General features: G+C 40.0%; 1 protein-coding gene across 2 annotated transcripts; it reads right to left on the minus strand.

The window, feature by feature from the left end:
* Window positions 1-470: 470 nt before the first annotated feature.
* Window positions 471-21982, minus strand: myo1f (myosin IF). Of its 2 annotated transcripts, XM_040129378.1 has the most exons (29): window positions 21811-21982; window positions 21505-21679; window positions 16752-16880; window positions 13713-13802; window positions 13504-13598; window positions 13299-13386; window positions 13060-13149; window positions 11864-11995; window positions 11571-11705; window positions 10598-10730; window positions 9870-10066; window positions 9691-9771; window positions 9459-9545; window positions 9134-9220; window positions 8481-8648; window positions 8106-8191; window positions 7931-8012; window positions 7713-7819; window positions 7525-7623; window positions 7264-7408; window positions 6082-6196; window positions 5820-5989; window positions 5389-5534; window positions 4060-4206; window positions 3822-3970; window positions 3590-3652; window positions 3010-3217; window positions 1676-1836; window positions 471-1541 (listed from the first exon to the last, which is right to left on the minus strand). In XM_040129378.1, the coding sequence occupies exons 2-29, from the start codon at window positions 21505-21507 to the stop codon at window positions 1465-1467; spliced, it is 3270 nt and encodes a 1089-aa protein (XP_039985312.1). In that variant the 5' UTR covers window positions 21508-21679; window positions 21811-21982; the 3' UTR covers window positions 471-1464. The 2 variants fall into 2 exon arrangements, with proteins under 2 accessions (XP_039985312.1, XP_039985313.1); XM_040129379.1 differs by lacking the exons at window positions 13504-13598; window positions 13713-13802; window positions 16752-16880; window positions 21505-21679; window positions 21811-21982 and having other exon boundaries at window positions 11864-11966.
* Window positions 21983-23966: the final 1984 nt, after the last annotated feature.

A 23966-nucleotide genomic window follows, 5' to 3' on the forward strand; every position in this document is an offset into this window, starting at 1 on the left:
TCATTGATTATATTTTGTGTTATTGATCAGAACCTGCAAAGTACCTAGAGTTATCAAATAAATGTATTGGAGTAAAAAGTACCACATTTGCCTCTCAACTGTGGTGGAGTAGAAGTATAACATGGAGGCAAATGGAAATACTCAAGTAAAGCACAGTACTTACACAGTAAATTACTACTTAGTTACTTTCCACCAATGCTATTAGATCTTATTACTAATGCAAAGTAGCATATCAGTGTTGATAAGGTGGAGCTAATTTCAACAACTTTTTCATACTGTTGGGAATAAATGTATGTATTTTGCATTAGTTAAAGCATAACAAACGGCACTTTTCCTTTGCCTTTTTGATTTATATCATTTAGCTTTTTTTTTAAACTCTAATAATAATAATAATGTTTTACCATATTAACACCTCAATACAATTTGAACAAAAAAATCAATTCACAGAGTTACACCTCTTTATTCTTACTCTTTTTATTCATATACAAAAACAGATATTGATTGACTGTGAGGGAATCACATTATTTTACAAAAATCGACCACAAGTAAAAATGAAATGCAAAATTGGCAGAAATAAACACTTGCAAATGACAGGTCAAATCGTTCTGTTCTGTTATTCAGAAATCTCATAACTTACTGATGCTACAGTCCAGACCTTTGCAAAAGTCATTGAGGTAAAATGTGAAAATATATTTCTTTTTTTTTATGAGGTGAAAAAACATATGAAAACATTCCAACAATGATATGAGTCATAGTCAATGAATAGAAGTGAGAACAGAAGTATTGGTTTGGTTCATCTGAAACAGGTTTGCTATGGTGCAAATATAATACTCTAGCTCACTTGTTGCATATTCAACATATTTTCTAATACAGTATCTATTATTACTTGATATTATGCTGGTGACTTAATCAGGAATACTGAGAAGTATTGGACGTTGCTCTGGGGAAAAGCTTCAGGCAAATATAAACATTGTAGACACCATAAAGCAATGCAGTATTTTCAGGTTGCTTTTTTCTTAAGGCTGTAACTTTACCTTTAAGTCATTTTCTGGGAAGAAATGGTTAAAAAAAAAAAAGTGTTGTGGAAGTGCGGGCAAAGTCATAGATCTTGTTGCTAGGTCACTCTGAACAGGATAGTCCAGGACAACAAGACAACATAAAAACCTGAGCAGCTCTTTGCAGTACAACCGTGTTTTAATGGTCATGGCCATGACGGCAATGTTTCCTGTGCTTTTGCTTGTACAGCACGCTGCCAAACAAGTTAGATGTGTCTCAACTGTCAGCGAGGTCCACCCTTCAACAGCCCTGTTTCCATTAGGGATGAAGATCTACCATGCAACCACGAACAATTCACGGGCAGTTTGGTTAGCAAACAGTATCTGCTGCTTTCAACAAATTACACATATTTCTCAACAAACACAGACAAGAGGAAGTCCACGAGGAACCATCATCCACCATCCTTGATCAAATCTTTTCAACGTAGTTACCAGGGAAGAGACCTTCCTTTCCTCGAATCCTGCCCGTCCACCAGCCTGATGGATCTGCAGAGAGACATAATGTTAAACAGTGCGGGACATTTCAAATCCATCACATCGATCAAATCAATTGAGAGCTTCATGGTTATATATTCCGATCTCTGTTCACTCTGCATCTTTCTTTCTTTTCATCCACACACCTTCTTTGACCAGGTCGAAGACATCATTGACCTCGAAGCTGATCTCGTCCGTGTCCTGACCGATGTACTGATATACCGCCCGGCAGCGGGGCCCCTGGGGTCTGGGCTGCGGTTTAGGAGCAGGTGGAGGTCGCTGACTGATGCTCCTTCTCCTCTGCTTCCTGTGACAAAGAGAGAGAAAGGACAAAGGGATGAAAGGAGCCGGAGACGACAGGAACTCGTAAAGACTGACTGAGAGCTAGGGCATCATTGTTGCAGGTGCTTTGAGTTACTACTTTCTTGATCCTTTGTAGATAATTTATAAGTGTATCTAATGACTTCATTATTATTTACTTTGCTTTATAAATCAGAACCGGTTTTTGTAAAAATGACAAGAAATGCTCTTAAGAATAGTACTGAACACTGACTTTTCAGTCAGAAAATCTTAGCAAAAAGGCAAGACTTTGGAGCTTTGCATAAAAAAGCTACGAGTAACTTTTAGCAAAGCCTGGCTGCAGTGACTCCTAATTAATGTATATATATATATACATAAAAAAAGGACTACAATTACGTCTACCTATAATACCCTTCCTCAAGTTCTGACTCAGCCAACAGGAGGCTTCCCAAATGTTATGTGACATCACATCAATCCAATGTTAGATTGATCGTCTATTACAAAATATCACACTTGATTCTGAAAATAAGAGCAAAATTATACCATTTCACAGAATTTTGGTGCACTAAAGAGCAAAATTTTACTCTGAGCGGCTTTATATATAACCGTCCAGTTATGATCCATGAGTAAGAACAAACTTTGGGTTTCTAGGTTGTAAAAAATCCCTGTGACTGGTGCTTATCCTTTCCTTTTTTTGTAACAGTGCTGTTATACATGTTGGTAATCTATTATTATATGCCCATGGGTTTCTCACTTTCTAAAAAGCCAGAATGACAGTAACAAATGTTAAGTTATAATAAATTGATATCTTCTGCCCTTTTCCAGAAGTGATCAAAGGGATTTTCACACTCTGGCAACTGGTTTATAAAGCTTTAGTAAATGATTTATTAACTATTAACTAAGTCATTAGTTACTATTTATAAACCTTTTTTAATGGGTGTTTGATTGGGGGGGGTGCGCCGAGAAACATCTGAATGCTTTATATTAGTTTTTAAGTACAACACATGCTGAAATAAACAGGTTTATCTTTCTTGTCTTCACATACATTCATTTGTTTGGGTGCACTGAGTGTTGAGCCTCACCTTGACAACTTTTAGTGACTAATCAGGTCCACCCACACAACCTGCGAACACCCCTTAGTTTTTTTTGTTTTCTTATTTCATGCGGGGATCTCTCTTACCCTGACATGCCCTGGTCGGGCACATTGAGGAAGTCCATGTTCCCTTGGTTGTACTGGTTGTGGGCTGGGGCTCTGGGGGCCTTATAGGAGCCCAGTTTGGGCAGGGCTGTGCTGGGTGGCCGGCCCTGTTTGTGCGGGGAGGAATATGTAATATTCGCTGGTTGGTTTTGAGGGGCTCTGGAAAAATGGGCAGCTCCATTCTGGTGTGCTGAGGGGAGAAAAAGTGGAGTAAACGTCAGACCAACCCCCCAAACTAGCTTAAGACTTTAGTACAACTGCTGCCGAATGAAAACCTTGCAATATTACTACTCAGATATAACCTTAAAAATACAGTTTTGAAATTATGTAGTGGATTTGCAATTCAGATATTTTACTTAATTAAAAGTAGTAATACCTCAAGAAAAAAAATTTGACTACAAGTAAACTGCACACAAAATTTTACTAGTACAGAAATATGAGCAGCAAAATGTACTTAAAAGATCAAAAGTAAAATACTGTACTCTCCACCGCTGGGAATAGTTTTAGCAGCTCTAACGGGTCATGTATCATCTGTGTATAACGCTGAAAATGAAAGAGTTACCTCTGCTGGCTATATGATTTCTCCCTCCACCGCGAGACTGTGGAGCACTCTTCCTGGTTGGCTCTGATGAAATAAATAATCAGTTATAACAACATTTGGATATACAGGACTCTATGTATGATAACATTTTCATCTTTGTAATCTTTTCTTTAATAATTTTTCTTATTAAGTTTGCCTCAACCGTCCTTATATCATAAGTCTGTACTGCATCATTATTATTCTTTTAACTTACTGGAAGACTTAGGTAGACCATCTCCTACTGTGATGGTGAGGGTCTTCCCTCCAGGTTTGAGCTGGGCCAGGTCCCCTTGCCCCCTCTGGAAGACCACCACCCTAGAGCCTCCTCCGCCCCAGCCCTCCTTCTTCACTCTGAACTCTAGTCTGAGTCAGAAGAAAGTGTGTTAGTGGTTTGCGTGTGAGGGTTTCTATGTAAATATAGGCCGTCAGAATGTGTGTGTGTGTTCCTCTACCTGTCAGTGAAGGAGATTGTCAGTTTTCTCTTGGTCACATCCTCGTAGCGTTTAGAGAGCAGGCTGAGGAACTCGGTCTTAAAGTTGGACTCCAGCAGACTGTCGTACTGCGCCTCGTGCAGGATGAAGAAATCATCCTGTCTCGTGCTGAAGGCAAAAAAGAAAAAAGAAAAAAAAAATATATATATATATATAGCTGAGTTTCATTTAGCTGCTTCAGTTTCAGGGTGCTGGTTTTGTGCATGCTCACTGATGCTCACTGATGCACTTTCATGGTTTACTTTGACACTTTAATAGAACAGAGCCATTGTCAATGTTTTATTTACACCTGTGATTTTCCTACTATAATGAGTATTTATCAGATCAAGTGGGTATCTTCCAAAGCTACAGTGTTTCCGGCTTTTTTGTGTTTCCCTGAAAATTATTTTCTGTAACAAAAAGAGAGAATTTTGTACTAAAAAGGCAGTAACTTTGGAAGATATCCACTCCATTACTGAAATTAAAAGCATATTAGTGAGGGATTTTTTAATATCCAGAATGAACAGAAGGACTGATAACAGTAAGCAAAACCGTTTTCAGTGTTCCTGTGAGCCCCTGACTATTCTTTTAAAACAGTCTTAAAAAGCTGTGATCCTATCATTTTAATCAGACTTGTGCTTTATTGAAACTGTTACAGAAAATGTCCCTTGGTCCGACCTCGTAAGACTGGCATTGGGATTGAAGAAAAAGGGACTCGGGTGCTGTTCGCGGTCTGAACGGTGTCAGTGCAAGTGTAAAAACTGTAAAACGATGCAAGTTGAAGAAGGCGCAGAAGGCAGAAGTGCTGACGGCAGCTGAGGTATCACTTGAGGTGAAAGCACTAAAAGCAGCAGGATCTCAGCGGAAGTGTGAGGGCTTTTAACAGGAGTAACAAATATTAACAGCAGTAGTAGGTGTTTGTAACACGATTATACTACTGAGCAATCAATCAAACTTTATCGTATCGCACATTTCATGCAGGTTACTGCAATTCAAAGTGCTTGTATTAATATCAGCTGTGGTATTAGCACCAGTAGAAGTCACTGATTATGCATGTGTCCCTACTATTATTAATGTTTGTGAAACTTACTTTCTAGTTAGCAAATAAAACCAATAAAAATAGCACCACAATCCCACTACAGTAGAATATGATCATTTGCTATATTTACTGTGGCTGCAACAGCGGGTTCTCATGCAGCGGTTCACATTGACAAACAAGCATGCTAGCTCTTTTGATTTCTATATGCTACCACAGCACCAACCACAAATGTTACCAAGTTAGTGATATCTTTCTGTAGACTACAGACCTACCTGAGAGAGACACCGCCGATGCTTCCGAACTCCAGTTTTCGTTTCAGCACCTCTTTTATATGTCCTTTCTCAGGTCCTTTCTTCACCTTCTCTCGCCCAATCAGATAGATCCCCTTTGGGGTCAAGATCAAATCTCTCTTGATAGACTGGGTTGTGAGAAAAAAAAAAGAAGAAGTGAGAACTATGAGCAATGCATGAAAGGAGAAGAGAAGCGGGTGGCTTTGGAGAAGCGGTATGATGTGACCTTTTTTCAAGTTGTAAGAGAGCAATCCTCCTTACCACTGTTTTAAAGAACTAAAACTTGTGATTTATTTCTCATCTCACACCTCAAATATCATTTACTTTTGTGTTGGTCACATTTGATCAAACTAAACACAACTTTTTCCTTCATTCTTTGAAGGATAATAGCACAGGGCTTCAGGAAGCTTCACCTTGAACCTGCGATCGAACTTATTGACTGAATCAGCGAAGTCGACGCGCTCCCTCTTGGCCAGAAACTGTCGCAGCTCAGGCCTCTGCTCAAGACCGAGGTAGTCTCCGACAAAGTTCCTGTTGATGCTGTTCTTCCTCCGCTCCTTGGAGTTGTACAGGATGTCTGAGGCTGAGTGTTGCAAGGGTGGACAAACATTTAGAATCATGATCTGAAATTTGTATTCGGTGGAGACAGTGCGGACAGAGTTTGTCCTTACTCACCCTCCTCTCTCATTTGTTCATACTTCCTCCTGGCAATGTATCTTCTCCAGGCTTTCTGGATGATCCTGGCAAAAGTGTCAAACTTCCTCTCCCTCATCTCCTCTAGCAAAAACAGCTGAGGAGCATAGAGCATGCGGAAGGAATTTACATGTATCATTCATTTCTGTTATATTTTTATGGTATTTCAGCTTCTGGTAAACAGAGCGTTTCATTGTTAAATGAGCCACAGAAATTTGAACTGCTTTAAACTGTAACATTACAATAGATGAGGATCAATACCAGGAAGAGGATGTTTTCAGATTCTTTACTTAAATGTGCAGTAACTGATTTTTTTGGCCACTTGGTGGCAGCAGAAACAAGTTGTGAACACATTCAGTATCATCACCTTTTAAGTAGACGTAGCACACAGTTTACCCGACAGTTGCTTATTTACACATCTAGCAGTTACAGAGCAACATTTTCATTTGTCTGGAGCTGTATATTGACTCTCTTTTAGCTCTGTTTTTGGTCCCGACCATCTCCTGAGGGAAATATCTGGCTCTTTAGCTTCCAAATACTCCACTATGTTCACCAGCTAATCGCTAACTGGGTCTGCCTGCCGGTTGCTGCTGAGCAGGTGGTGTGCAGTGGGTTTTTTAGAGCTTGTTTGTTGAAAGCAGCTGCCTGCTGCTGCCGAAAACATGAGAATGGTGACAGTGAACCAAAATGGTGAAGTTGTGGCCAGACAGCTACACAATGAGCTGAAACTCACGATAAACCTTTGTAAAGCCGAGGGGAGATGCAGAATCAGTTGATAATTCTCTGCCTCCACCTCTAAAAATAATGATTATAGCCGCTTTAAAGCAGAGCTACTCTGCCGTTCTGCTTTACTAATTTTACTGCATTTTAATGTCATGTTTCTTTCATGTTGCTGTAATATAAATTAAAAAAAAAAAACTGAATAGGATTTGGTTGGCAGACACTTTGGGATCAGGAGCAAAAAAATGTGACTTCTTTCACATTGTCACATTGTTTTCATGTTGTTATTTGATGCACTGTAACAATGCAACGTATTTTATAAGCTCATTATATGTAATCCATGTAAAATATTAATTTGTACAGTAACTAGTAACTCGAGCTGTCAGATAAATGTAATGGAGTAAAGAGTATAATATGTCACTCTAATCTGTAAAAGTTTGTTACCGATTCAGGGTTCTTGACGAAGACTTTGGTGCGTCCCATCTGATACTGGTCGTTATCCATGTTGACAGACCGGAGGAGGTGAAGGACCCCCTGCTGCTCTGGACCTCGCCAGCACGGCCATGTCTCTGCCGTCAGAATGGCATACCTGGATAGTGCACACACCAAAAGTCACTTTGAGAGTGTTGGAGCTGTGTTCTTCTTTCAGGACCAACACACGAAAATGGATGGACTCTTACAAAAAACGTGCAGGATTGAACCCACCTCATCAGAAACTTATTGAAGACTCTGCGGTACGCAAACCCAGCTCTTCTCACTCGTATGTTTTCCCGCAGACCTAGGTATTCAACCTGATGCCTAACCCTACACACAAATGGAGTACCACCATCATTAAGAAGTGTTTACTATATGTTTTAGTGTATGTGTATTCGCTTGACAGTGATGATGCTGACCTGCTCTCCTCCCAGTCTTTAGGTCTTTTCGTCTCATTGGGTTTGATACAGCGGATATAGTGCGGAGTGCACTTCATCAGGGTGTTCACCAGATCATTAGCTTGTCTCTGTTGGAAACATCAATGTGAAATCAAAGTAGCGTTGGAAAAAATGGCGTATACAACGATCAAAGCACCTCAAATTTAGACTACATAGTTACTCTCAGGTGCAGCTCTCACCTTGATCTTGGAGCTGGCTGTGGTCGGCCTGCCTTTCTTATCTGTGTTGAGGTTTTCAGGGAACAAGCTACGGATGAAGTTACTGAAGAGACAAAATTCAGGGGAAATTAATTTCACAGTATTCGTTACTAAATACACCATACATGAAAAAATCTGACAAGTGTAGGAGACTTACTATTCGCTGCTTTGCATGAGCTCTATGAGGTCAGGGAAAAGCACATCCCGATTTCTCTCACAGAAGCCTATGATATCATATGACACCTGAGATGACACGTGATGTTAAGTTAAAGTTTAACAACCAGATAAGAATTAATATTAAAGAGAAAAGAAAAACACTATCAGGTTATTTGCTTTTTTTGAATTCAGATGTGCTTATGGTTTAATGTGTTCACGCCAGCAACCAGCATGCTTGCTTCCTCTTAGTGTGACCAAATCCACAATCATACAACACATCTCCAAACAAGCACTATAGGCTGTAACACTACTGTTCAAACTGTACAATGTACATCTGCTGCAGTGAGTGAGTCAGTTTCAAAGTGCGGGCTTCTACCTTGCCAGCGTAGTGATGTATGACGAAGCCGGAGTTCCAGCTGTTGAAATGTTCGTGCGTCCCCACGGCGGCCTGCAGTTTCTGCAGCAGAGTGCCATCTGCACCCTCTCCTTTGGCGTGCATGGTGGCACACACATCATCCAGCACGCTCATTATACCAGGAGGGTTCTGCAAGGAGAGGATGGTGTGGGTGAATTTTATTGTACAATATCACCGATATGCTACATTTTTCAAAATGTCCGGGAAGGAGAAAAAAAGCAAGCATACAGTATATAGAGCCATTATTTGATGTGAAGTCAATAATAAAAGAACACATTACTGAAAATGCCTCATTTATAATGTTGAAAAAACCATGAAAGTCAAGCAACAACATTTTAAATGATCTGTTTCCAGTCAGGATGCTTCAATGATTCAGTCACAGTACGTGACATTTTTGCTGTGTTTGACCTCTAGAGTGCTCCTCTTTTTCTTTCTTGTCACTGTTTATTTGAAACACTGACAACGCTGTTTTCTTTTCTTTTTTTTCTAAGAAGAGCAAACAACTAGTTCAGTGGAGGAGAAAAGTGCCTGTTTCTCCTTCTGAACCACTTCAAATTAATTTGTGCAAACCGTATATTTATTTGCCAGTTAAGGTGACGCAGTCAGGATCTTACCAATTTATTTTCAATGAGGTCACACACAATCTTGTTGTTGAAGTACTCGATAGGTGTCCACTTGATGCCCTCCTGAACATACTCTTCCTGGGAGAAAAATTAGAAGACGCAACAAGGAAATAACTCAAAAGGAAAACTGATTGAAATAAGACAGTGGATTTGAGATATTCGCAATTATATGCAAAGTGGATTAAACAGAAGCTCAGTCTTTGCCACTAGCAGACAGAGCTCCAATTACCGAGCGTAGCGCAGAGATTCTGAGACAAGAAAGACAAATTAAGAGGTGTAGCATAGTTTACAAAAGCAATAAATGCATGGTAGCTACCTGCTCAGCCTTCAGAGTGAGTTCAATAAAGATCTGTTGCAGTTTCTCGTTGACAAAGTTGATACAGAACTGCTCAAAGCCATTTCTCTGCAGGAGGAGAACATAACCCAGTCAATGTCAGATGATATTAAGTAAAACAAACCCTGCTGTGCTGTACCATCTGTAAAACCAATGTGTTATTCTAGTGGCTGCCTACGAATATTATGGAACTGTAAGTTGTAAGAGGACTAACCTGGAATATCTCGAAGCCATAAATGTCAAGTACTCCGATGCTGAATTCTTCGTTCGGTTTTTGGATGGCTTTATTTATGGCCTGGAGAAGACAGACAGAGTAAAAGGAGAAGAGAAATATAAAATACAAACGCAATACAAAGTTTCATATCATTCAGTCTGTTCTTGTCGCGAGTGTACCTCAACGAGATAGTCAAAGAGTCGTGCGTAGAGGGCTTTGGCCAGAGCATCTCGTGTGTAGGTGGCCTGCTCCTGGTTCAGGGTCACATCAATGGACTCAGACTTCCCTCCCCACTTTGAATCCATCTTCCTGCTGGTCAGCTTGTCCTGCAGACGGTTGGGGTCGATGCCCAGCAGATAGGCAGGGAAGGCGAGCACTGGAGCGAGCCAAGGCAAGCGTTGTGTTTCAGTTCAACATAAATACCTCAACTGTGTCAAAGTGATGCCTATGATGAAGACTCAGATATATTCGCTGTGAGGTTAAAAGTGTACACAATGCCACAAAAATGTACCTCTCCGCTGTCAATGATTTTTGTTGAGTAGCTTAAATTGAACTACACTACACAGCGATTGTGCGGTGTTAAAATTTCCATCCTGGATGTAAACAAGATAAACAAGGTGGTGCTGATGTACACGGACTCCCTCAATTAGCAAGCTGTCTGCCATGGGACTGCTTTTGTCATGGTGAGCTCTAATTTACTCAAAGCCCCTGGGGAGAAAAACGGGCAATTCTATTTGCCAAGTGGGAATGTGTGTGCACATGCATGGCTGAGTGAATCCACATATGCCTGGTGTATGCATGTGTTTGAGTGTGTATGTGTGAGTGTGAAGGTCTGTCTGGGTGTGTGTGTGTGTGTGTGTGTGTGTGTGTGTGTGTGTGTGTGTGTGTGTGTGTGTGTTATACTCACAGTCTGTGCTCTCCACTTGCCCATAGTTGCCTGCCTCTATGAAGCTGATGTTTCCCAGGTGGAGGATGCCTGCGATGATCTGCAGCACCTGAGCCTGGATGTCGCCTGGGATCCCGACCACCTGCATGGCTTCCTGGACATCACAACATAAAAAGAGACCGTGAGGGCAGTGCAGCAGCTTGAGGGAGTTCTACTATCAGTAGGGGATGATATTCACTGGAAATCTTTGTTTGTCAAAACCTATTTGCAGTGCTGGAAGAAGCATACAGATTCTTTACATTAAGTGAAATTGCTAGTACCGCACTGTACAGCATAAGTACGAGGGAAGGGGGAAATCACGCATCGTAAATGTTAAGTAAAAGTATGTAAGTATAATCAGGAAAATACACTTAAAGTAGCAGTAAAAGCACTCAGTGCAGTAAAATGGCCCCTGAGTCTTTACTTGACCTTGGGGTCTTTTGTTTAATCATATTACCACACGACAAACCTGGAGCAGTGTATTATTCCCGCAGATAAATACTGTGTCCTGGTGGTTGCAAACATTTTTGGCCTGTGACCTGTTAAATTTGCAAACTCATCTATGAGTCTGAAAACCTCCATTGAAGATTGATATCCCCCTCCAAACATCTTAAATTGTTCCATTCGAATAATATTAAGGAGGCAAAAACAAAGTAAGACAAGCTAGTAATTCACAAGGCAACAGTTAAGATTAGGAAAAAGTCACAACGAATAGCATGAATTTGTGTAGCAGTACAATGTTTTTTCTTCTTTCTGATACCTATAATCATCTTGTGACCCCCCTCCAATGTATTTTGTAACCCCTCAGAGGGTAACCAGCTAATTTTTGCCCCAGGGCAGCTTAATCCAGCCATCTGTTCAGGCTCTTTCTGTTATGGAGTGAGGTAAAATACAATATACAGAGGATAAACGACTTGTAGCATACAATTCTTTTAGTTTTTTCCAGGATAGATACCATAGTCTCTTGGAAATCTCTACTATCATTGGTCCCATCCACCTTGTAGGTCCCAGACTGGTTGAGGTAGTAGTAGTAGTCTGGGGTCATGATGCCAAGTCCCTCTTTCTGCTGAGCACTGGCGCCCTCTATCAGCTAGAAGACAACAGTGCAGGTAGAGGAGCAGTTAAACATGAACATTAAAGCACTGGTTCTCAAAGTGGGCACCAAAATAGAGACAAAGTTTTTACAAGATTGCTGTTCTTGTACGCAGCATCTGTGACTGATCTGTGACTGTCTCATCAGCCTCTGACCTGATAGTAAACGTGGAAGTTCCTCTCGTTCTCATTCTGGCTCACCACTCTTGACTTCTCCAGCAGGAAGTTTGAGATCTTGCCACCGTCTGGCTCTCCTCCCCTGCTGAATTGAATCTCAAAGTATTTTCCCTGGTAGATGCAAAATCAGAGTCAACAATCTGAGGTGATAAACGTGATGTCCGATGATAAATCTTTCAAATGGGATTACACCCAACTGATTCAAAGCACAACAGTTTCCGTTCATTGTGCACTCATCCTGACACACTACTTGTACTACTTTAGACTAGTTCTCAAACAGCGCAGCAGTTTTTTTGAAATACTGTTATGTTCCCATTGGCGTTGAAACGATTAGACAGTTAATCAATTAGTCGATTGACAGAAAAGAAAATTTTCAAGAGTAAGAGTCTGCAGGCAGGCCAGTGGCTCTGTGAGGCTGAGCTCTGACCTAAATTCTAACGTTCACATGTTAACATGCTGCTGTTCTGCAGGTATAATGTTTAAAATGTTCACCACCTTAGTTTAACGTGTTAGCATTGCAACATTTGCTAACCAGCCGTAAACACAGAGTACAGCTGAGGCTGATGGGAATGTCACTACTCTTACAGGTATTAGGAAATGAGACAAAGTTTGATCCAGTGAGGACGCAGGGATCACAACAGTTATTTCACTTCATACTGGGGGTGTCGTGAATGTCTGTACCAACATTTCACAACAACCCATCCAACTGTTGCTGAGCTATTTCACATAAATCGACAAATGTCAACCTCGCGGTGGCGCTGGGGGAAGAGTCAGCGAATCACAAAAGTCATTAAAATTCATCATCGGGGAACCATGAATGTCTGCGCAAAGTTTCATGGCAATCCCTGTGACACATGCTGTTGATATTTCAGTCCGGGCCAAAGTGGTGACCTAACCGACCGACTGACCGACGTTGCCATCCCTAGAGTCATAACACGAGCATGGCAATAAAAAGCAATAAAAACTTTAATAACAAAAATAAAAATTGACATTTATTGAAAGCTCCAGAACAGCTACTGAATGGGCCTCATCTTTTGTCAAATCCTTCTTACTGACTACAACTTTAGGTGAAAACAACCACTGGTACATATGATATAATAAATATCAAGTTCAGCAACTAATTTAACTCTGTATATAAGAGCTGCGGGAAGTGCTGAAGTCAAGATATTACTCACAAAACGACTAGAGTTGTTGTTGCGTACAGTCTTGGCATTACCAAAGGCTTCCAGCAGAGGATTTGACTGTAGAATGATGTCTTTTACATGCTGCAACACACACACACACACACACACACACACACACACACACACAGTAACAGGGTGTGAGACAGCAGAAATACACACACACTGCACAGCAGGATGTTCAAAGGTGATTTTTTCATAGATAAGTAGCAGTATCATGGGCTGTCGCTCACCTGCACTTTGGATCCTCCTCCAGATACTTTGGAGATGTAACCCATGATGTATTTGGCGGCCACTGTCTTTCCAGCACCGCTCTCACCGCTACCAAGTCACCATAAAAGACCACAAAAAAGCATGTTGTTACACAAACCGCACCAGCCAGCACACAATGGCAAGACGTGAGGCGGCACATAACAACTCAGTGCGAGACTGACACACCTGATGATGACACACTGGTTCTCTCCATCGATCATCATGTTTCTGTACATGTTATCAGTCAAGGCGTAGATGTGAGGTGGATTCTCGTACTGGGCCTACGGGGAGAAACCCATCTGTGGTGAGTTCAGGTTAGTGGAGCATGGGCTGCTACACCACACACCACCGATACACAGGAATTGCGGGTTAAATGCTGAAGACGTTTTACTCACAGCTCCTTGGTAGAGTTCGATTTCTCTGTCAGTGAAATAGGGCATCTGTTTGAACGGGTTAACTGAGATCAACACGGGGCCGATATAAGTCTGAGCAGTGAAGTTAAGGAACGTGATGGAAAAATAAACTTGCGAATCACCTTTAGACCCTACTACATTTCTGCTACAGCCTTACAAATACTGGCTTTTTGAAGGGGCAATAAGAATATCAATATTTGATACTTTAAAAGTTTGATAACAATGTATGTGTCAATATTATTTTTCAGATAAATGCATGACATGAGGAAACATTTTTAAAGCATCCATTTAACCTGTTTATTAAAGAACTCTGACTAACATATATGTACTGAGTGGGATAATTTACAGTTGAAAAATACACTAAATATTTTTACTAAATTATCGCGAACAAAATTTTAGCATTTCTCTGATACAACTGCTCCTCACTCACTCGGATATTTGAGTAGTTTATGTACTTAATGCACAGCTGACCGAGCAAATCTAACACCACCGCCCCTGCAATTTTCCTCTTTTAACAAACCTCTCATCAATATCAGAGCAAAGTTAAACTTGTAATGACTGCGTTAATGGTTAAGAGATAATCTGTCCATTAGTAAGCGATTACCTGGGCATTAACCCACAACTGAGGACACAGAGGTCATGCCCCTCAGTATTTCTGTCTTAAAATAGGAAGGTTTGAGTCCCCTGAAGTGCAATTTACTTTCTTTAAGCAGTGGTGTTACTAAGTACATGTACACAAGTGCTGTACTTAAGTATAAAACTGATGTACTTTACTTTTGAGCCAGCTTTCTACTTCTGCTTCGCAACATTTCAAGGGGAAATATTGTACTTTTTATTCCACAACATTTGTTTGACAGCCACAGGTACTATTACCTTCACAAATTAAGATGAAGAGTTTATAGAATATGATGCCTTGTTATAAATTAAACTACCTAATAGTTAATACAAGCACAGCTGAATCGATTAGTCAATTAATCAATTAGTCGATTAACAGAGAATCAATTGGCAACTATTTTGATCAATTTCATTTTTCAGCTTCTCAAATCTTATAAATAGCAACTTTTCCTTTTAATCATTTTAATAATTCTTATTTACTTTAATAATTTTTCAGGTTTAGACTGTTGGTTGGACAAAACCAACATTGGGAAGGTGTCACTTTGCGCTATGGGTAATCGTGATGGGCATTTCTCACTATTTTCGTCATTTTTACAAACCAAACAATCAGTCATTCAGTAAATTAATCTATAATGAAAATAATCCTTAGTTGCAGTCCTATATAAAACTGTTTAGCATTACCTCCACCTCAACAAACTCCAGCAGTAAAATCCTGCTTTTATATTAATACTTGAGTGATAATGATCTAATAATATAATATTCAATATTATATCACTCATAGGAGCCATTGTTCTGCATTGAGTTTCTTTTACTTTGAATACTTTAAGTACAGTTTCTTGATTGTACTTAAATACTTTTTACTTAAGTAAACTTTTTCAATGCAGGACTTTTACTTGTAACAGAGTATTTTTTTCAGTGTGATATTAGTACTTTTACTTGACCTGAATACTTCTCCACTACTTTCTGTAACTAACAATTACATAAAATGCTCTTAAAGTTCTTAAAACTCTATTACTTTTAGCTCAAGAAAATGCTAACTTTTGCTGATTAGCACTAAACACAGAGTACAACTGAAGCCGATGGGAGTACCATTAGTTTTGCAGGTATTTGATCATAAACCAGTGTATTATGACCTGTTGGTGGCGCTATCCCAAGTTAAAAGGCTCATCAAAGTGATTACAGTTCTTCCTGAGGGGGACATGAATCTCTTGACCAAATTTCATGGCAGTCCATCCATACGGTTGCCTAGACGTTTCAGTCAAAACCACAAATATCAACATCATCGTGGTGCTAGAAGAAAAGCCAGCGGATCACCAGAGTCGTTGGGATTAATCCTCTAGGAACTCTGATTATTTGTACCAGACCTCATGGCTATCCACTCAGTGGTTGTTGTGGTACTTTGGTGGTGGACCGACTCGCAGACCGTGTCCAGTCAGTCTTGGGGTGTGGGTGGTGGGGGAAATTCTGAGGTCATGAGCCCACCATGATCTCAGTGTTTCCTGAAACCCGACCATTGTGGAGGTTCAACAGTCCAAATACTTCCTAATTCTAAATGAACTAAATCAAAAAAAGCATACCATGTCAGCAGAAGTGCAACACAAACCACACGGATCCTTCACTTAGTGTTGACTCACTATGTGGCAAACAAAGCTGTTTTCATCTTTGCAGGAAAATGGCTATTTATGATTACTAATGATTTATATTAGGCATCAGTGAAAATCATCAGTCAGTTACGAATCCCCTGTAATCATGACTTTGTCTAGTAACGTCGTTTAACTTGAGGTGACGTCAGCTGTTCTTGCTCGCGGATTTGGTGCTCGCGGATTTTTTTTTTCCACGCTCTAATCATGGGTTTGAAGTTCAGCTGAGCTCCAAGAAGACGGAAGTGAGCCGTTGAGTCACACAATGAATGCAAAAGAGGAAGAGTGAATTCCTTGTATTTATGCCCATATATGTTTGTGCTGGTTATTTGACTGTGTACTTATGTTAGTATATTGATGTTCGTTTGGAGGTGGGGATGGACTGTGTGTAACACAGATGATGGAAGGAAACATTTGAATGAGTACTCAGGACACTAAAGCGCCACATTTCACTAAATTAAGATGAGATTTTTTTTTTAAATTTCTTCCCTTTTAGGTGCTTTTGTGTAATAAAAGATGAAGGTAGGCACAAGGCCTGACAGTCACGTTATTGACACACCGGCTAAACTTCCTGCCTCTCTGTTTTTATGACTCTCTGTTCTCAAGGATCTAAACAAGGATCTAAATTTGTTTGCTTATCTAGATGCCCAATATTTTCCATTACAGTTGTTGCTAATCTACCGGGAGTGACTAAAATCCCTAACAAAATTGAACAAAAATACAAAGAAAAACAATAAATTTGCATTAATGACAGCCTGCAGGATACAAAGATGTAGTCGTCCATGTATCTTTTCTTGAGGTTTTCCACGATAGCGTCCTCAGTGATCTTGGACAGCAGGACCATATCGTCCACTCCACTTTGCTTCACATTTTGACTCTGCCAGTGGTACTTAGCCTGAATCACACACCAGAGAGAGAAAACAAAGACATTTTAGAGGAAGGATGAGGGGGTGCTTTTATCTGTGTTCATTATTTATTGAAATCTTAGCCCCTTTTTGAAGTTGAAAAATTGAGACAAAAATCTTAGCATGTCTTAAAGTACATAGTTCAAAGGGGCAACTCCAACGATTTTGAACAAGTTCAGGTTATTTGTGATGAGGATTACTAGTAAGCTTGTTACAACAGCTGAATCATATCTTTTGTTGCTCTGGAGAAGATTTATAAGTCTGAAAAAATAATCCTGATAATGTCAACTCGTGTTACAAATTAGGGGCATGCAGTTTGAAAGATGTGGGCATTTACCAGGCTAGGAAGGTCTAATACAAAACATTATTGAGTCGAATTATGGGAAATGTAGGATCCAGTGTTTTGAGGGCTAAATGGCCAAAAGTCAGTATGTCTCAGACTCTGCTGGTTCAGTTTGGACGATTCTTTTTAAAATCCTCTCTCTTACAAGTCCCCCAATTTACAGTAATGGAGGAGCACTAATAAATTGTTGGAATGTGCCTTTAGTTTAAATACACAGTTCTAAAAAGCTCTTTAAATGATCTGAACCTGACTAAGAAAGAAAGAAAGAAAGAAAGAAAGAATGAAAGAAAGAAAAAAAGAAAGAAAGAAAAAGAGAAAGAAAGATAATAAAAGAGCATCCAAAACTGCAGGGTACTCAGACGTACTTAGTGAAGTAGATCATTGACAGAGACAAGCCTAGCATCGGTACAGATGTGTTTTATAAATGTAACCTAATGTGGTTGCAATTACAGGAAGCTGGGGCTGGTTGCCAGGCAACAGGTCACAGATGAGGTGAGCTCATTTTCCAACTTTACAGAAGAACCCACAAACCCATTATTCAGCCGGAGCACGTGCATGCCTGATGATAAATAACATGGTGAGGAACAGACGCTTTAACTTAATGGTTGCTGTGTTGTGGAACGAGTCCTGTGCTTTCGGGATTCCCGGGGCGCTCCTCCGATCACACAGGCCACACAGTTTTCAAGTTCAAGTGGTTACTGACACCTCCTCACTGAGCGTCGTGCTGAGCTCATCTCCTTGTGTCTCGGTCTTCCCCGAGGACGCTGGCCTGATTGATGTGTGAGGAACGCCCGGGCTTGCCGGCGGTTGGGCTGTGGTCTGGGGCTTTGACCTACATGTACTGCCTCACTGGGAGAAGCTTCACATGCTGCGTCTCAAAAAATCATACAATCACATCACAGAGGAACGAGGTGAAGGTCATGACGAACCATTTAACATCTAATGCAGAGCGGCACGGGTGTCGTAACCATCAACGTGATCCAACATGAACCCTCATCCTTAGTAACAGAACAGTCACTTCAAGCCAAGGCCTGATGACCAACCAGGCTAAGTGGGTGACTGCACAGGGGCCCCAGGCCTTTAAGGGCCCCCAAAGCCCCATATTTACTCTTTTCTATTTCTGTCTACATAATTTGATTAGCACAGAAGCAGAAAATCCACTGTAACGCTGGTATTTTCCAGCTGATTTCCTGGAAACTTTTGTAATAATAATTCCTCAAATTTGCCGCTATTTAGCTAAAATAAGGGACCTGTAAAGGAAAGCCATATCAACTATGACAAGTCCTCTATCCTCCAACTTGGGGCCCTTGTTTCGAGGAGGGACTGTTAGTTAGTGTTTAAATTATAAATACATCTTTGAGTTATTTTCTTTAACAATCAATTGATCAGTTTATAAAAAAGTAGGAAAAAAGAAAAATTAGAAAGTAGGAAAATAAAGTAGGAAAAGTAGGAAATATTCACACGTATTGCCACTTTTGCTGAAACAGAGACTTAAACAATTAATCAGTTATCAAAACTGCTTCCATTTACTTCCTGTCAATCACCTAATCGACTGATCAACTAATCATCTCAGCATTAACTTTCAGCTGCTTGGCTTCTGGGTGCCTGAGGAAATAATGAAACTGTCATGTATAGTGGAGGTCGACAGGTCGACAACAACAAATCTTTGCCCACGGGGCCCCTCGGGAGCTTAATCCAGGCGTGCTTCCAGCTAAGTTTGATATGTTATGACATTTTCTTTCACCACATTTTCCTTCTCTTCTCATTAATTTGTTTTATTCTGCACAAAAACTCGTTGATATTATTCAACAACAGTTACGTGACACCAGTAACTTCATCTTTTCCCGGGTGTTAAACGCTTAAATTTTGCTGGAGCCATCAGGACAAACTCACGCTGTGCGGGCAAGCGTGGAGATTTATTTTAAATTCTAGCGGAGATCTTAGAGTTTCCAAGGATACCAAATATGTCAGGCTAGGTTTTAGGGAAACGTTAACAAAAAGATGCAAGAAACATCTTAAGATTTAAATAAAAGACATGAAATCGTGAGAGCCCCAACTTTATCATAAAAACTTTAATATTGCTGTAGTCAATACATGTGGATATTGTATTTCAAGATCAGATATTTTGGTGGAAAACATACTCGTTGTCTGTGAACATTTTACTCATACGTTGAGTGTGTGTTTATCTTGAAGGATCCTGTCAGCCACTGCAACGGGGTGGCTGATTGATGTGTTTTTGATAGTTTTGGAAAACAATGGAGGTCTGGGGCACAGAGGAAAAAGATATATCAGACTTTGGCTCCACAAAATTTGTTTATAGTATCACGTTTTTGTTGGTTTTCCTATTTTAATGGGACTTGTTGACAATAAGAAAAAAATCCAGTGAAGGACCCCCAGTGCTTCGAAATTGCATGACTGATCTGGTACCTGTTGTTTCGTGGCACTTTAATTGTATCATTGTTTGTAAATTTTTTGTGTTTTGTTCAGCTCCATATGTATTTTATAAGCCCATCTAAGCATGGGCACCAAAAATGAGCTTAGGCCGTAAATACTGTGGTTTGGTTAATTGAATTGGTTCCTGCTATATACTTGTCCCTACACAAAATAAACATTAAAATGAAAATAAATAAACAGCTACTAAATGGACCATGACGTGGAATTCCAAAATCAGGAATGCAATCTGAAATTCAGCAAGGGGAGAGATTGAAATCATGCTGGAATATTTGAACTCAGATGTATAGAAATAAAATTTGATAATTTTTTTTTTTTTTTCTAATCAAATATTTTTGACAAAATATCTTCAGGAACAAATTAGTGAACATTCAAACCAAGTTTATCTCCTGTAGGAGCTTTCTTATGGTGAAAAAGGAACTGCCGACTGTGACATTCCTGGAAATAGTCACTTTTGCCTGTAGCTATTTTGTTTGTAAAAAACATTTAAAAAACTCAATAGCAACAACCACTTCCAGAAAAAAAAGGATCCTAATATTTGCAATGATCCACTGATGTCACCGTGATCAGTTTTCATTGAGAAACACCTGCTACTCGTCACTGAACAGTTACTAGAGAGACGTTGCTGTTGAGTTAAAAAATGCAAATATCCGAATTTTTGAGAACCACAAACAAAATGCTGGTCATCGCTGTTGTATTGCAGCTGTGGCGGAGTTCACAACAGCTGAGACCTCAAAACCTCGCTTCATCAAGCACGAACTGCGTTGAAACAGAAAAAAAAAAAAAAAAAATGGAGGGGGGTTGACCCTTTAATACCTGTCCCAAAGGGGATACTTCACAGCATATCTACCTGGACAATCTGATGTTAAAGAACATTCCCCTCAATGACACGTTTAAAAAATCATCGCCCCTGAGACAGATTTAAGCGCTTTTAGAGACTTTTCGCCGCGTGTTGTGACTTGAAGAATAAGGATAACTGCCTTTGTGCTGCAGGATGTGCGAGGACCCTTCTGAGCGTGAGGAGGAAGTGTTGTGACAGAAAGTACAGGCCTCTCCTGTAGTCCACTTCCCCCTCTCACACCTCATTGCTACCTCTTACGAAACCCTCTGAAAATTTGTACATGCTACCGGTTTTCTTCTTGCAACTGCCTGCAGCTCGTGTTGTCAGCCCCCCTCCGGGGAATCTTGTAAACTGAGATTACAGTGCAGCTGTCAATACATTCACTGTATATTGCAAATAATGTATTTTCTTCTGACTTTTTTAGCATGAATGCCACATTTCATGCTGCTTTCTTATTCCGTATGCACTTTACTTTACTTTGTGCTTTCTGACTGTCACGAGTCCAAATGTATGTATGTGTATATATTTGAAATGTGCCTGCAAATGAAAAGCACAAAGCAATGTAATAGTAATGTGTTTTGCTGCCTTGAGCTAGTCTCAAGGAAAGGGCTTGCACCGAGAAAGAGGAAACTCACTCTGCTGCTTCTATGAAGGAGCTCATTTTCCCTGAAGGTGGGGGCCTTTTCAGGCACACTGTGAGGTTCATCATCATTTCAAAACTGACTTTACAACATAAAATTTCCCCTTTTTGCTTGTCAAAACGAACTTGCCGACATGAAGTGAAGTTCATCATGAGCTATTTTCACTTTTGCAAATAGAAAACTGTCTCTAAAATACGTTTTTTGTCAGAAAAAGACTTTCTAAGATCTGCGTGATTGTTAAAATATCTGCAGGCAGGTGAAGGAGATACACAAGCCTTAGTTTTAGGATTGTACACGTTACAGCTGCTTGGAAAAACAATGAAGGTGTGGTACCATACCATTGTTCCTGTCCTGTGGGCCTCTCCTCCTCAGGTGTCCACTTTCCAGACAGTGTGTGTGTGTGTGTGTGTGTGTGTGTGCGTGCGTGTGTGCGTGTGTAAAATCCACAGGTTGACCTCCTCAGACTGCAGCCATCACACAGTGGGACAGTCGGAGCCAACAGCAGCCAGCGACCTACGAGACATCCACTGCAACATTCAAAACCTACTTCCTCATACTCCTACAGACAAAGTGCTTGAAACAAGAACTGCAAACACACACACACACACACGCACGCACACATGCACACTGATGTACATACTCACCATGCAAAGTCAAGCTAGTGCTTCTTTATTTCTCTCATATTCAAAGTCACCAGACAGAGCACGAAATAATGACCCAACCGGCTGGTGATGGTGTGTATCAGCAGATCCAAAGTTTCAAGGCACAGTTAGTCAATCCAACTCATTTTGCACATGAGTGTTGATGGCAACAAACAAACAACTGACAAGTGATCATTACAACAATCTGTTGCTAAATAATGGTCTGACAGTTGTGAACTAGCGGCTCCACCCAGACTGTGGTTACTTCACGTTCTGTTTGCGTCGTCAGAGTGGCTGCTGCTTCCAACGCCCTTAATAACTGATGCAGGTTCACACAAATTGTACTCCATGCTGACAGGAATATGTGTGTGTGTGTGTGTGTGTGTGTGAGCGTCAAACTGTTTTTGATGCGTTTTATGTCATTTTGAGTACAAATGTTTTCGAGTACCTGTGCAGCACACTAAACCAGTTAGGATCTGGTCTCAAATATTCAGGGGCAGGATTAGAAACTTGGTGTCAGAACAGAGTTTTAAAGAAGAGGGGCACATTTGTTGAATTAGTAAAAATGTGTGTAAAAATGACTCACATTTTAAGCCATGGTTCTAAGCAATGATAAACTGTTCATTATTAATAGTTACTATTTCATATTAAAATAGTTAAAGAAAATGTATCAATAAATAGCGATCTATAACCCCAAATACCCTACAGCCATGGACAGGTTATGAAAAGAAAAAGTAAAAGGCCCCAGACTGTCTACACAGGAGCACAACTCCCAAAACCATTATTTGAGGTCATTTTTGTTGATGTTTTGTGTTTCTTTGTCATCACCTTAAAGATGCGCTCTTAAACCATCTTTGTAAACCATCTCTGTTCTTGTGGTTGATATGTGTGTTTTGTGTTTGTTTTATGTCCCGTTCTGGATTCTTTGTGGTCATTTGGCGTCGTTTGTTGTCGTTTAACGTCCGTGGTTGTTTTGCATCTCTTCTTTAATTTTAACATGAAATGTATTCTTAGATTATAATTCTTTTGCACATAAGCACATTCTGTTGGATGTTGGTTAAATATCACACTATAATGTCATTATAAGCACAAGTGTTTATCCAGGGGCCGCAATGTTTTTCATATGTAGTTTTAGACATTTCTGAAACTGACATAAATCGCCTTCTAGACCAAAAACATTTGTCAACCCCCTCTCTCTTCCCATGTTTCATGTTTGTCTCTATCAGTTTTTTTTTTTTTTTTTCAAGATAACACATGTGAGGAGGCTAGAAGAGAGCATAAATCTAAAATCATTACTATTACAACTGACCCTTTCTTTCAGTCTTGTCCTGTCATGAGACAAAAGGAAGAAGTTCTTGCTTCAGCGTTTCCATGAAAGTTGTCTGATCCAGAAATAGACGACCATCACTGATGATCTCAGCCTCTGTCTGGATGCTGAATGTGTTCTATTTTAGCACAGGGAGAGAAAAATGTTTGTCACACTAACACAAATATAAGTGTACCAAACGCACAAAAGAATGCTGAGGACAGAAAGCCCAAATGATCAAATCCCATTTCTTAAAATCAACAATGCACCATGTTTAATCAATTTAATATTTCCTTTTAAAAAGATGTACATGGGGGACAAATGGATTCATCTTCTATAGTATTGAACAACATACAGTACATGTCATGTTATAATTAGCACTTGAAAAACAAAACAAAAGTTACCGGTACTGTCCCTCTTATTTACTCAGACGAAACAGGTTCACCACTCAGTGTGAACTGTCATATTAAAGTCCAGGTAGATACAGAGAAAAAAAAAATGCTTTTCAGACACTGAAACAGGATGATCTCCGGCAATTATTCTTTGAAATATTTTCTGAAACGTTGAATGTCTGACAGTATGTGCAACTGAAAATGTTATAAATATTATTCGGTCCTGAATAATTGCAGGGAGGCTGTACACTGTGATGGCACTGGGGTTAACTGTGCTAAATTTCATATAAAAATGTATGTTTCTGTGCTCCACATGGAGAGATTAGCAGGGCTGGCCCAAGCTAAACAAGGTTTGATAACACCATTATTTGGTTTACTGCCCCCAGAATTGTTTTTTTTTTTTTTAGAGCGCTTTTGTATAATGAACCCCGAGAAATCTTTACAGTATTTGTCATATCATA

The sequence above is a fragment of the Xiphias gladius genome, chromosome 6, assembly GCF_016859285.1.
Source record: "Xiphias gladius isolate SHS-SW01 ecotype Sanya breed wild chromosome 6, ASM1685928v1, whole genome shotgun sequence".
Lineage (NCBI taxonomy): Eukaryota > Metazoa > Chordata > Actinopteri > Istiophoriformes > Xiphiidae > Xiphias > Xiphias gladius.